At 44.3% G+C, this 13,243-nt stretch overlaps 1 protein-coding gene across 1 annotated transcript in view; it reads left to right on the top strand.

The window, feature by feature from the left end:
* LOC119178512 (growth hormone-regulated TBC protein 1) overlaps window positions 1-13,243 on the top strand; it is a 30,068-nt gene that overhangs the window by 10,696 nt on the left and 6,129 nt on the right. Inside the window, exons 5-8 of the mRNA XM_037429718.2 lie at window positions 5-123; window positions 2,992-3,152; window positions 7,661-7,769; window positions 10,108-10,293. Coding sequence (XP_037285615.2) covers window positions 5-123; window positions 2,992-3,152; window positions 7,661-7,769; window positions 10,108-10,293 — 575 coding nt within the window. The remainder of the gene's footprint in view (window positions 1-4; window positions 124-2,991; window positions 3,153-7,660; window positions 7,770-10,107; window positions 10,294-13,243) is intronic.

The raw sequence follows: 13,243 nt of genomic DNA, 5'->3' as shown, positions 1-13,243 counted from the left end.
ACAGATGTACCTCGTACATTTCCTGACAATGTGTATTTCCAAGGGGGTGGACAGCAGCAGAAGTCACTCTTCAACATTCTGGTCGCATACGCACACTTCAATCAGGGCGTCGGCTACTGCCAGGTACGACAGAAAGTCAACTGAAGTAAAGGGTATAGTGTCTGTCGGCACGAGTGGATTACAGCCTTAATGGGTGATATTTAGTACAGGTGCCGACCTGGTTGTCCACCTAAAAATTTTTGCTCCTGATGTTTACTGTATTTACTCACGTAATGAACCCACTCATTTTTTTTTCAGAAATGTTGACATTAATTTGGGGGGAGGGTTCATTACGTGGGAAAGAAGAATTGCGGGAGTTATAAGAGCAGAAGTTTTGCTTTGCAGTATCAAAAAACTCTCTCTGAAACCATTTCTGGCCATGAAGTCAGTGACAGGAATGCCTGTTCTGGAGCCTTTTTGCGTATTTCAGAACTTCGCTCTTCATTGGGGGAAAATTTTCTTGTTCTGGTCCACAAAATGTACGATGGACCTCTTTTTCTTTTTTTGTAGTTTGAAGCTTTTTCTCTTGCTTTATTCAATAATGAATGTGCACAGATTGTCGCTGAAGTGCCATCCAGTCACTCGGTTTCCAGCGCATGTTCGACTAGCTGTTTGACCAAGTTTAAAGCCGGCCATGTAGCTAGTGCACCAGCCCAACGTGCCCTATGCAGCAGGCGTTTAACAAAGTTCGCTGCGAGAACCCAACAAACAAATGCAGTCTCGGTTGGCCGCGCAATTGGTTACGAGTTCATGTTGCACTGCCAGCGCAGTTGCGCCTTTGCACTTTGTTTTTATGCCAGTGTTCTTGGGTTTCTTCTGCATTCGACAGATGGTGCTCCGCCGCAAAAGCCACGACTTTCAAATTTTGACCCACATCTTCTGCGCTTGAGCTGCTCACAGCTGTTTAGCATGGTTGTTGAACTATGTTTTAACATCATTATTTTGTGATATAATGGTGTCACCTAATATTGCTTCGATTATCAAGGGCTCTGGGTATCATTATGAAATGAACAGACACATACATTAAAATATAGATTTTTTGTCAATGACTAGTGTGGGGTGCGAGTTCATTATGTGAGTGGGTTCATTACGCTAGTAAATATTGTGCCAGACAAAAAAATTGTGCCATTTGTGTGCGGTTTTCGTGTATGTTTTTGTTGACAGCTGCAGTTGTAATGTCTAAAATACATGATGAGGCATCTTTGCTCTCACTTTTATGTTAATGCCGCTTTTGTAGTAGGGGAGGTTGATAATCTGGAGATGTGTGTGTAGTTTAGTTAGTTGTGAAAAAAATGACTTCACAAAAGTATATGGGCAGTGTTGATAATGAAAGGCGATGAAGGTCTTGTTTGGCACCAGTCATCCAATTAGGTCAGGATGTGACCAAAGCAGTCATCAAGTTGAATGACATAGAGAGTGAGTGACATCTATGCAAGCAAAGATTTCATGAAGGAAATGAACACGAAGGCCAAGCTCCATGTAAGAACTGAAGAACTAGAGGGAAGGCTTTATGGCAGTACAGAGGCCCGTGGAAGCAGTATTGCTGCAGATTCGCAAGTTTTTCAGGTGAGGTGATTCCATCCTGTGCAAGCAGATGATATTAATAATAATTGATGGGGTTTAAAGTCCCAAAACCACCATATGATTAGGGGAGACGTAGTCAAGGGCTCCGGGAATTTCGACCACCTTAAGTTTTAACGTGCATCTTAATCTAAGCACACAGGCCTTAAGCACTTTAGCCCCTATCGGAAATGCAGCCGCTGCGATCGGGATTAGATCTCGTGACCTGTGGGAACAGCGACTGTGCAAACAGAAGGGACGTGATCTTACTTTTTTGAGAATTATTATGCAATCAGAGGTTTTGAACTTAAAGGCATGCTAGAAAAAAAGCGTATTTCAATGTTCTTTGACCTGATACTTTATTGAGGGCTTGGCAGACATGAACAGCTACACTGTGATGGTCGTTGAAAAATATATTAGTCCTCTACAAGTTGCTGATTACTTGATGTCATTAAAAGTCAGTTTTTAAAACCACTACATAGTGTTTTTAGGGACTTTCCTTTCATTTTGGATGTCTTACATTGGTGATAGTGTTGTGTATTTCAGACATTACAACTGCAGGTGTCAACAAAAACATACACGAAAACTGCACACAAATGGCACAATTTTTTTGTCTGGCACAATACAAATCACCAAGCTTCTCACAAATGACACTTGCAGAGCACTGTTTCCTGATTGGCTTACCCTCAGTTTATGACCACATGTTAGTGTGAGAGCAAAAACTTAGAACAGCACAAAGGTGAGCTAGTTAGTGAGAATTCATGAGAAAGAATAAATGAAATGCCTGAATAGTTATCTTTCGTGTAGATCCACACAAGTGCAGGATTGACAGGCAGCGATGCGTGCCTGTGCATACACAAAGAAGTTTTCCTGTCTACTTTCTTTTTCCGGCGCAGTGCACTTTTTCAGTCGTCGGTCGATGCGTTTCTCATTCAGATCTCTTTGCTCGTGTCCATGCCCCGCCATGGTGATCTAGTGGATAAGGTACTTGGCTGCTGACCCGCAGGTTGCAGGATCGAATCGCGGCTGCGGCGGCTGCATTTCCGATGGAGGCGGGGAAATGCAACCGATGCTTAATGGCCGTGCATTTTTCGTGTAAATTGTTCTCACTTCAGGTCACAGATGTGGACTTTTCACATTGATTTTTTATCTGTATGATTCCCAAAGCTCGACTACAAAATGGCATTTATACATTTTGTACATTCAAAAACCGCAACGAAGTGATTTGACCATCTGCAAAGGCTTTTTTTTTTTGGGGGAAAATTCAGCATTCAAAGCTTCAAGGATGTAGACTCATCTGCCGTTCTTTTTATAAGTCCTAGTTTGAAAAATGTAGTTGTGTGACATGGCCAGCCAGTGCATCAGAGGAGCTGCTGTGGCGGTGTTATGCAGGGTCTGAACTTCATAGCGGGTTTGTTGCTGCTGGCAACAGAGGACGAGGAGTCCAGCTTCTGGCTCCTGCGTGCCCTGCTTGAGCGGCTGCTGCCCGACTACTATGGCCGGCACATGACTGGCCTTCTCACAGACATCGAGGTGCTCGCTGAGCTAATCAGGCAAGCTCCTCTTCCTCTCTGTTTCATAACACTTGTTGGGATGATAAAAAGAACACTTCGAACATGCGACAAATTCCTGTAACTTCGCTCGTTTTTGATAAATTTGAGAAATCTTTGCGGCAGTCTATTTGGGAAGCAATACTGTTGGTGTGGTAAGTCGATGAAGCCAATGTGTGTGATATTAAAGGACCCTGGTAGTGGAATCATTTTTTGGGGTTTTTGTGCTGTAATTTGTAACCTTGCATTCGATTACCCTGAAAATGAGTCACAAAAGCTCTGATGTGTCATATAAATAATACTAGCATAGTTTTGGCATCACTTCCAAAATTTTTTTTTCCCTTAAATCATGAAGAACTAGTACCCGAAAGTGGAGGAGTGCCTTAAGATCACATGTGCCCGAGCTTTGGGGACGTTGAAAGCACAGTTTTTTAATGTGGTGCCCGCTGACATTATATTATTTGTTAGTATGAGTGTGGCTATGAGTTAAGCCTGCTTAACTAAGATTGTGTGAATATTCGAGCACTTCGAATGTTTGAATGTATAGTAAATCATTTGAATTTGCTTTCATTTAAATTATCAGAAATTCGGAAGGATTCGAAATGAACGGATTGGTGTATGCAAGTCCACTTGTAACCCCCTCCTCTTGTGAAGGTGGTTTCACTGCAGTGGAGGGATGCTTTACCATAAGTACATCCTTTAAAAAAAAAATGCACCCTGCTGCAAAGCTTTACTCTAAGGTTAAGTGAACCTTGGTTAAGTAAAACTCCAGCACTGTACAATTCTGACAAAAAGGCATTGCAGGGCTTCTTTAAGCGTGGTTTTGCTGGTAATGCGTCACTCACTGGCTTACAGCACAAAAACAGAAAAGATGTTTAAAAACACAAATGTTGTATTCAGCGCTTGTCTTGCATGTTCATTCTACAGAGGTTGTACAATAAAAGTCGGGAAAAGTTTTAGAAGAAAAGATTTATTAGAGACATTGATACAATGCCTCAGGTGTCTTCAAGTATGTCCTGTGAATGTAGACACACTTTTGTCAGTGGCTTTTCCACCACCCGAAGGCTTCCGGATAGGCGATTTCCCAGAAGGTTCTTAATATACGTCTTAATGTTTCATCTGCAAAAACAAATTTTCTCCTACATCTCCTATTGCAATTAGCACAGTGTTAAGAGGAGATGCGGGTCGAAAAACGCGAGTATTTTTTCAAAATTACCGATTTTTTATTTTCGCCTGTTTTGACAAAATTAGTACCTCTATTGTTATGAAAAAAATAATACAGGTTGAGACTTAACTGGAAATGCTTTAAAATTTCATCTAAAGAGCACAAGGTGCCAGTTAAAAGGTCAAAAGTGTGTATTCTTCGAGCACCTTGACGCCGATAATGCGCCGCCGCTAGCCATTGTTGATCGCATGAGTCGAAGAGTCGAGCCTCACTCTTCAAATAACAAGAGTTTCTCTCTCTGATGCAGTGCAAGAAATAATAAAAAGAATCACTCTTCTGTGCGTTTTTCGAGTGCCGCGACTGGCTTATCACATGGTACGAATCGGGGACCGCCATTGGCCGCTGCGCGCGTGTATGTGCTGTGAAACCTATTTGTGGGGTCCATGTCTTGTCGAGAAGCCCAGCTGAACAATGCTTTTCTCGTGTAATTATCTCCATTATGAATTAAAAAAGGCATTGCTCGCAAGTGAAAGCCGTTGTGCGGCGCACTCTGTAGGAATAGGCTACGAGCAGCTGGTCCGATTTGCGGCAGTTGTTGGCTTGCAAAAACCAATGCATCAAAGTCATTCACACCCATCAGCCGTAAAGTTCGTAATGCGGCAATGGATGACGTCAGCGCCAATCTTGAGAGGTCGAAAGAGCTCGCAGCGAGAGAACTTAGCAGGGACGACATTGCCATTATGTACGACGGTATGTGGCACAAACATGGCTGCAAAATGGCATGACACTGGCATTAGTTTGGATTTTGCAGTCCTGTCGAACTTCTTCCTAGCTTGCAGTTGGCACAAGGCTCTGCCAGATGGAGCGGAAGTTTGGCAAGGATTTCATGGCCCTGTTTGTGAGGGAAATGTCCGTGAGGAGTCGGCTCGAAAACGCCGAGAGAGACAAACTCATGGTGCTGGCATATTTTAGTCGCAGTGGCCACTACGAGAAGGATTGTTCTTTTTGGTGTGCAAATTTCGTCTGATTTAATAATATCTTTCATAAATAAAAACTCAATTTTAACTTTAAAACTCATTTTTCTCAAAACACAAATTTTCAATGTGCCCCTCCATTTTTGGGCATTTCTAGTGCTCGGATCTGCATGAAATTTTGCCCAAATGTTTTCCAAAGTATGAAAAATGCAATTATCTAGTTTGAATCTCAATATTTTGTTGTATAATAAAAAATTGTATGTATACCTTTACTAGGGTAGGTGAAATATGGACTTTCTACGTCTATTATTTTTCACGCATATTACATATTGTTACGGCAATATTTTGTATGTGCTTCCTAATTAGTTATTTGCACTCTAGACTTTATTTGAAGCATTATGAACTATGAATGGTAAAAAATCACAGAATTTTAGGGATGAAGAGAGGGAGGCAAAAGGGTTAAGGTTTTCACTTTGTCATGTTGCAGAGCTAAAAGTGTGTAACTTGCAAGAAACCTAATTATATATTTGAAATCAGCATAAAAAGTTCAATAAACAGTTCAAGTTTCATTGCTCTGGGGTGAATATTAAAGAAAAAGTGTCTTCGAGTAGCATCTCCCCTTAAGTCACTCATATCTTACCCAAGGGCTCGTAATCTTGAGAAAAATTATTTTATCACACTTTCGAATGAATGGCATATGTAATGTTAAAACGGTGTTGAATTTCGGTCAATTTTTTATGATAGCTTCTGAATTTTTCTCTTCTTGAGATAGATAGAACCTACCAATTCAAATACTGGATAATTTTCTCTTTTTTTCTGGTTTTTCAGATAGGCGACTTTAGCTTCCAGTCATCTCACATTTTTGTAAAGTTGAGTAATTACTTGCCTGACAAATGCATCGAAACAATCCCCTGTGAAATTGTCCCAGTCATCCTTCAGCACAATTGGGAATATTGATGGGTGGAAATTTTATTATTATTTTATTTTTCTATATACTATACCTCTTGACATGTTCAGGAACAGCATCTATGCTCGCCAATTTTGGCAACACCAAGAACAGTCAAATGGATTAAAAAAATGAAGAAAATGATTGATTCATATGCTCAAGTAAGCATTACAGGAACAAACCATAGCGCTGTGAAGGCTCATAAAATGCGCAATCTCTAGTAGTGTTCTCTTTCTTAAACGAGGTATGCACAAACCTCCTTTTGACAACTTGAGAAGCGATACACTGTTCCACTTGCTGTGGCTGTTTCATCCCAAATACTCATTGATGCAATTGGGAGATGGTGCATTCACGACACAGTGGAGCAATGTTTTTCCACTTTTGAAACATGACTCCGTGATACGTATATGTCCCACTTTTTTTCAGCAATCTACTGGGCAAATGATGGTGAAATTTTTTTCATACTATTTCTTTTTAGTTTATATCAATATACCACGGCTGGTTTTTACATCGCCGTGTAGATAGTATAGGTGAAACCACAAAAGGTTAAAGTACTTGCTTCTTTAACAGCATTGGAAGGTCCCTTGATGGGGTCTTCTATGGAAATATTTCACTTTTGGAAATAAGTAATAGTTGGCTGGTACCTAGTCTTGTATGTAAAGGGGTTGGGGAATCACCATAATGTCATTCATCGTCGTGTATCATCACGTATTGTCACAATTTAGCCTGTACAACTACTGCTTGGCACGTATTGAATGAAGGACACATCCCCCATAAGAGTGCAGGCATAGTGCGAGTGTTTTTCAAATTTTACCGACAGTTTCTGCGCATCCTGTAATACAAAAGGGTTTCATGCTGGGCTTCATCAAGATTTACCTCACACTATTTCTGTCACATAATTGATGTCATTAGTGAAGGAGCACACTAGGTGTTATAGCATCTGCATACGATGCATCTTGATTCACCTTTAGTGTCCACTTCGCTTTCCTTTGTGGCCTACCTAAGGAACACCTATTTCATGAGTTGCACAATATGGTGGACATTGTACACTGCTACCCAGTGTGCATGGAAGAAGCCCTAGAATATACGATGCATCGTGTGCAACTTTGCTCTGGATGAAGGATGAATATCTGAACAAGTTATTGCGGTGTGTAGATTACATTAGGCACACTGCCATTTGTTTTGTTTTTTTCTCAATAGGCACTGGAAATTTGTGCTTGAGAAAAGGATAAAAATTATTTTGTTTTCTGTTCTGTGTGGTCACCTTCCGAAGGGACTGATTAATATTGCTGTGCAAAATCTTTTGTTTTGTAAATGCATTGCTATGTCATGGATTATGAGACTGTGTACAAAATTTAAACGAGAGAAAGAGGAACACAACTTCCTTGCGATGACTTACTGAGCCCTGCCCTTGCATGGAACGTAGAGAGCGGATCCCTCAGGTGCATGCCCACCTGGCCAAGCACGAGGTGTCCTGGGCGATCATGACCACCAAGTGGTTTGTCTGCCTCTTCGCCGAAGTGCTGCCAATTGAGGTGGGTGCAGCAGCAGTAGCGCTTGGAGGAGCGATGCCTTTTGTATGATGTAGCAAGCATATTCTTTTAAATATGTCAAATCGGAGGACACTAAAGGATGTCTGTGATATCAACTGTTCCTTATGAGCGTGTATTGGCTCGATGCTAATATTTCACTGAATTTGCATATCTGTATACATGTTTATATTTAGATGTAATGTGGGCCTCTAGTAAAAGGCTTAAGGCAGGAGTGGGTCACATGTAAGGAATTTGAGTGCAGCAGTAGTAGTAAAAGTAGTAGCTGTGGTAAAACATGGCATCCATTTCAGAAACACAAAAAGCACTAGTACCACTACAATAGGGGCTAGCATACTACTAGACATAAAATATGAGGATAAAAAAGAAATACAATGCACACTTGCCTATGGTATGTCGTTGACTAATATTCTGTACCTTGCTGGTACCGCAAAGTATGTAGTTGAAAAAATTGAACAGTCCAAAAAGGTTGCTGAGACATCAAGACGAAGTTTCTTAAATTCTTGGAATTAGAGCAGCCTAAAAAACATTTCCAGTAATGCCTTTTGTCATGCTTGGCTTGGGGCGAACAGCTTTGGTTGCATTTGAGCTACAGTGACATCGTCAGTACCTTGGCGATTGCCGACCGTTGGGGGCGATACACCCCAGGGCACGGAGTTAACCAAATTTGCACGCCTGAAGGAAGCTCCTGTTTCTTTCCTTCTCATCTCTACATCGCTCTTTCGCTTTCTCGATTTTTTTTCTTTTCCTTTGCTACTCTCCTTTTCATTGTTTCTTCGTTCTTTCTTTTTCTGCCTTTCTTTGTATTTTTATGCCTCGTTACTGGGTTACTGCGGGAAGCCGCAACGTATCGTGGGCACATGCACAATCACACTGAAAAGCCGCGAATTGTAAGAAAGAAAAAAAAAAGAGAGAGAAAAAGTGTTCAAGGTTACAAAGCGCACCTGATGTACCTTCTTTCCCCATGCCATCCCTCCCTGCTTATCTTCCAGTGCTTTTGTTGGGATGAGAGAAGAGAGAAAGCATTTTCAGTGTGTGACAGATCTTTGCAACTCTGCCTGTACTTGAGGGATTCTAAAAATTTTTTGTAGCGGTTGATTCGTGAGGCAGTAAGCTCCTTTCCAGAAGCCATTCCATGGCTACTTGGAAAAGTGTTGTAGGACCCTTTTGACTGTATTCGATTACATATTGGGGTCTCTCTGCATCCCGCAGTTAAAATGGTCTTTATGATAAGTCCACAGGGCTTTTTTGATGCTACTGCAACGTTTCATAGTCCACCCAGCAAAGTGATTTAGTGGCCGTGTCATTCTGCTGCAAACTGCAATTTCACCAACTTTGTCATCGTATGCAGCATTCGTGTTGCAGCAAGGGTTAAAAATCGCCTGTATACTGAGCAAGTTGTAAATGCACTCACTCAGACTGAAGGGTGCAAAAAAAAAAGAAAGAAGAACAAAGAAGAAACAAAAACAAAGAAGAAACGGATGACATGACCAGAATCTAACAACTGAATTTAGTAGTGACTGAAAAGCGAAAGTATGTGAGCACAGCATCTATGCACATCCTAAAGACTCTTGGCTGGGTAGACTACTATTTTGGATTCATATGGTGACACAGAAGGCCTCGCAACACACGTTTCAAACTGACCCATGAATGTAAAACACTTTGGTAATCTCCCGAGTAGTGCCCCGCCACGGTGGCCAAGTGGCTAAGGTACTCGGCTGCTGACTCGCAGGTCGCGGGATCGAATGTTGGCTGCGGCGGCTGCATTTCTGATGTAGGCGGAAATGCTGCAGGCCCGTGTGCTCAGATTTGGGTGCACGTTCAAAAACCCCAGGTGGTCTAAATTTCTGGAACCCTCCTCTGCCGCATCTCTCATAATGATATGGTGGTTTTCGGATGTTAAATTCCACATATCAATCTCCCGAATAGTGTTATCCTGATACTCCAATAATACTTTGGCGTAGGGCAGCAGTATTTCTTGCATGCGCAGTCTGTGCCATACAATGAAGTACAAGATGAGGGCTTTCCTTTTAACGAAGCCCCATGATCCATGTGAGATTGCGCCCACGTCTGTTGTCCACTCCTTCTCGTCCTTTGTTTTTCGTGCCTTATAGTTTGAGCAGTAAAGGTGAAGGTCATATATGTTGGACATTTAAAGAATCAAAATTAAAATTCAGAATTGAAATTATTTGACATTCTTGTAACTTCCTCATTTTTTATCTTCAGTGGTTGACTTGATTGACAAATTTTCCCGTGAATGACACTCTTCTGGCAAGCTTTTGAAGTCTAAATGTGAAATACAGCCAATGTTGTGACTGTGCAGACAGTGCTGAGGATATGGGACAGCCTCTTTCTGGAAGGGTCCAAGGTGCTCTTCCGGGTGGCCATCACTCTGGTCGCCCAGGCCCAGGAGAAGATCTTGGCCGCACGCGGCCTGGGTGAAATTATGGCCGCCTTCAAAGAAGCTGCCTCGGGGCCTCAAGTCACCGACTGCCATGCTTTCCTCAAGGTCAGGGTTCATGTTATCCACATCCTCTTGGGTCTTCGTCACAACCATTTTAAGAAGTTTTTGCATGACCTTTTCAGCTTTCATTCGTTTTTTGTCTTATGTTATAACCGGCCCCCGCGGCTGAGCCGCGCCCCGAAATGCACGAACAGAGTGGCCAGGGCAAAAAGCGAGCGTTTATTGTCTGGCTTGGGTTTTTATAAGAACGAAAGGTAAGGGAAGGGGAAGAGGGAGATAAGATAGAAAGCGCGCGTAGCGTAGACTGGCAGCGCTTGTTTAGTGGTGGCGAACAGTTCATGGCATTCCTTCTTCCTTAGAATCCATAACGCTCCACAGGCTTCTTGATACGTGTGGAACGTCTTAGCTCTGGGGGCGGGTGGCCCGGAAGACCGGGGCCAGTAGCCGTTGGAGCTTCGCAGTCTTGTACTGGAGGGTCAGGGCTTATCTGGGGACTAGTGAGAGCCTCTGGACTCGACGGTTCTTCGATGCTTCTCCGCCTGAGCTGGTCCATGTGCCGGTGAACAAGCCCGTTCTCCGTGTCGACAGACACGATGCGTGCACCAGAGGTTGACCGGACCTTCCCAGGTGTCCACTTGTCACCACGGCCGTAATTGCGAAGTTCCAGGATCTCCCGGTGCGAAGTTCCACTCGGCGCTGTTAGCAGAGTGGACATCCCCTGTTGCTCGGCTCCTGGGAGGAAAACACATGTCTAATCGGGTGCGGAGCTGGTAACCCAACAACATTTCTGATGGTGAGCGCCCGGACGGAAGCGGCGTGTTTCTATAGCGGCACAATGTTCTAGCCAGCGCCCTTGACAAGTCTGCGTCCCCACACTTCTTTAGTCCGTCTTTGATGGTTCGCACCGCACGTTCGGCGAGTCCATTACTCTGTGGATGGTACGGGGGTGCCTGCACGTGAACTACCCCGTTCTGTTGCAAGAACTCCTTGAACTCCCACCCGGTGAATGGCGTGCCATTATCAGACACTACCGTGTGTGGCAGACCGAATCTACTGAATAGCGTTCGCAGGGCATCGACTGTGTTGCGCGAGGTTGCGTGAGCCAGGGGAATGGCCTCAATCCATTTACTGTGAGAGTCCACGACGACAAGAAGCATCTTGTTTTGGATCGGACCCGCGAAGTCGACATGCAATCGCGACCATCTTTCCTGCGTCTCTGGCCCGCGAATGGGTGCTTGCGCAGGTGGCATGGGCAACGCCTGTACGCAGTGCTGACACACAGCGGCTAAGCGCTCAATATCGTGGTCCAAGCCAGGCCACCAAAATTTTGACCGTGCAACTGCCTTCATTGCAGAAACTCCTTGATGAGCTCCATGTAATAACTTCAGTAGCTTCTTCCTGGCTTCCGTCGGAACCACAACACGATGACCCCAGTGAAGCAAGTTATGCTGCACGGACAGCTCGTTCCGCCTTTTGTGATACTCCCGCATCTCTGTGCCTTTCTCCGCAGTGCGTTGTGGCCAACCTTGGATGACGTATCTGCACACACTTGACAGTACGCCGTCTGACTGCGTGAGGGCTTGAAGCTCTTTCATGGGCACCGCCGGCTCGTCCCACTGGTCCACGACGAGGACGTACTCAGCCGCATCCTCGTCGTCCTGCAGCTCCTGTTCAAGAGATTGGGGTAACCGGCTTAATGCATCCGCGTTGAGCATAAATTTTCCCGGCTTGTACTGCAGTTTATACTTGTATGCACCAAGTAGCAGCGCCCATCTTTGTATTCGGGCTGCCGCCATGACGGGGGTCTGACGGTCGTGCCTTAACAGGCCCAGCAACGGCTGGTGATCCGTAACCAGAGTGAACTCTCGGCCCAACAGGTAGTCCCTAAACTTAGTAACACCAAATATGAAGGCTAACGTCTCGCGCTCGATCTGAGAGTACTTTCTTTCGGCAGTTGTCAGCGTTCTCGATCGAAAGCCTATGGGTCGCTTCTCGCCTTCGGTGTGATGAAAAAGTGCAGCACCAACTCCGTATGGGGATGCATCACACTCTAAGAAGAGCTCACAATTCGGATCAAAATGAGTGAGTATGGGTGCCGCGCACAACGCATTTTTCACCTGGACAAAGGCTTTCTTTTCGTTGGTGCTCCACGTCCACTTAGCGCCCTTTTTCAGCAGTTTGTACAACGGTGCTAGAATGGTAGACAAGTCGGGCATAAACTTGTTATAAAAGGTTACTATGCCCAGAAATGAGCGTAGCTCGCAGACATTCTGTGGAGAGGGGGCTAGCCTAATAGCATCCACGTTCTTTTCCATGGGATGCAGTCCGTTCGCGTCAATACAGTGACCTAGATATGTGACAGAGGGCTCGCTAACGCGGCACTTATCAGCACGAAGCTTAATGCCATGTTCACGGAAGCGCTCGAGCACAGCCATCAGATTGCGGTTTTCGCTGTCACCCTCTTCCGCTATCAACACGTCATCTAGGTACGCTTGCACCCCAGGCAAGCCCTGTAGGATTGATTCAATCCGTCTTTGAAATATCGCTGGTGCCGAAGCAACCCCAAACGGGAGGCGGTTGAAGCAAAAGAGGCCCTTGTGGGTGTTTATCACGGCCAATTTGCGAGACTCTTCGTCTAGCGGGATCTGGTTGTAGGCGTCGCGCAAATCCAAAATGCTGAACCGCTCCCCCCCACCTAATTGCGCAAAAATATCCTCGATAAGAGGCAGCGGGTATTGTTCTAGCTCGCATACTAAGTTCAAAGTAACCTTGAAGTCACCGCAAATGCGAACTGTGCCGTCTTTCTTTAAGACTGGAACAATGGGCGTAGCCCATTCCGAGTGCGTCACTGGTGATATAATGCCAGCTGCCACGAGTCGATCTAATGCCTCTGAAACTTTATCCAACAGAGCGTAGGGTACCTTTCTTGCCTTGAAGAACTTTGGCGTCACTCCAGGCTTGATGTGAAGGCGCACCGGTGGGCCTTTCATGAGTC

Source organism: Rhipicephalus microplus, chromosome 1, assembly GCF_043290135.1.
Source record: "Rhipicephalus microplus isolate Deutch F79 chromosome 1, USDA_Rmic, whole genome shotgun sequence".
Taxonomy (NCBI): Eukaryota; Metazoa; Arthropoda; class Arachnida; order Ixodida; family Ixodidae; genus Rhipicephalus; species Rhipicephalus microplus.
The sequence above is the reverse complement of the archived record's forward strand: the minus strand, read 5'-3'. Positions and strand labels throughout refer to the sequence as shown.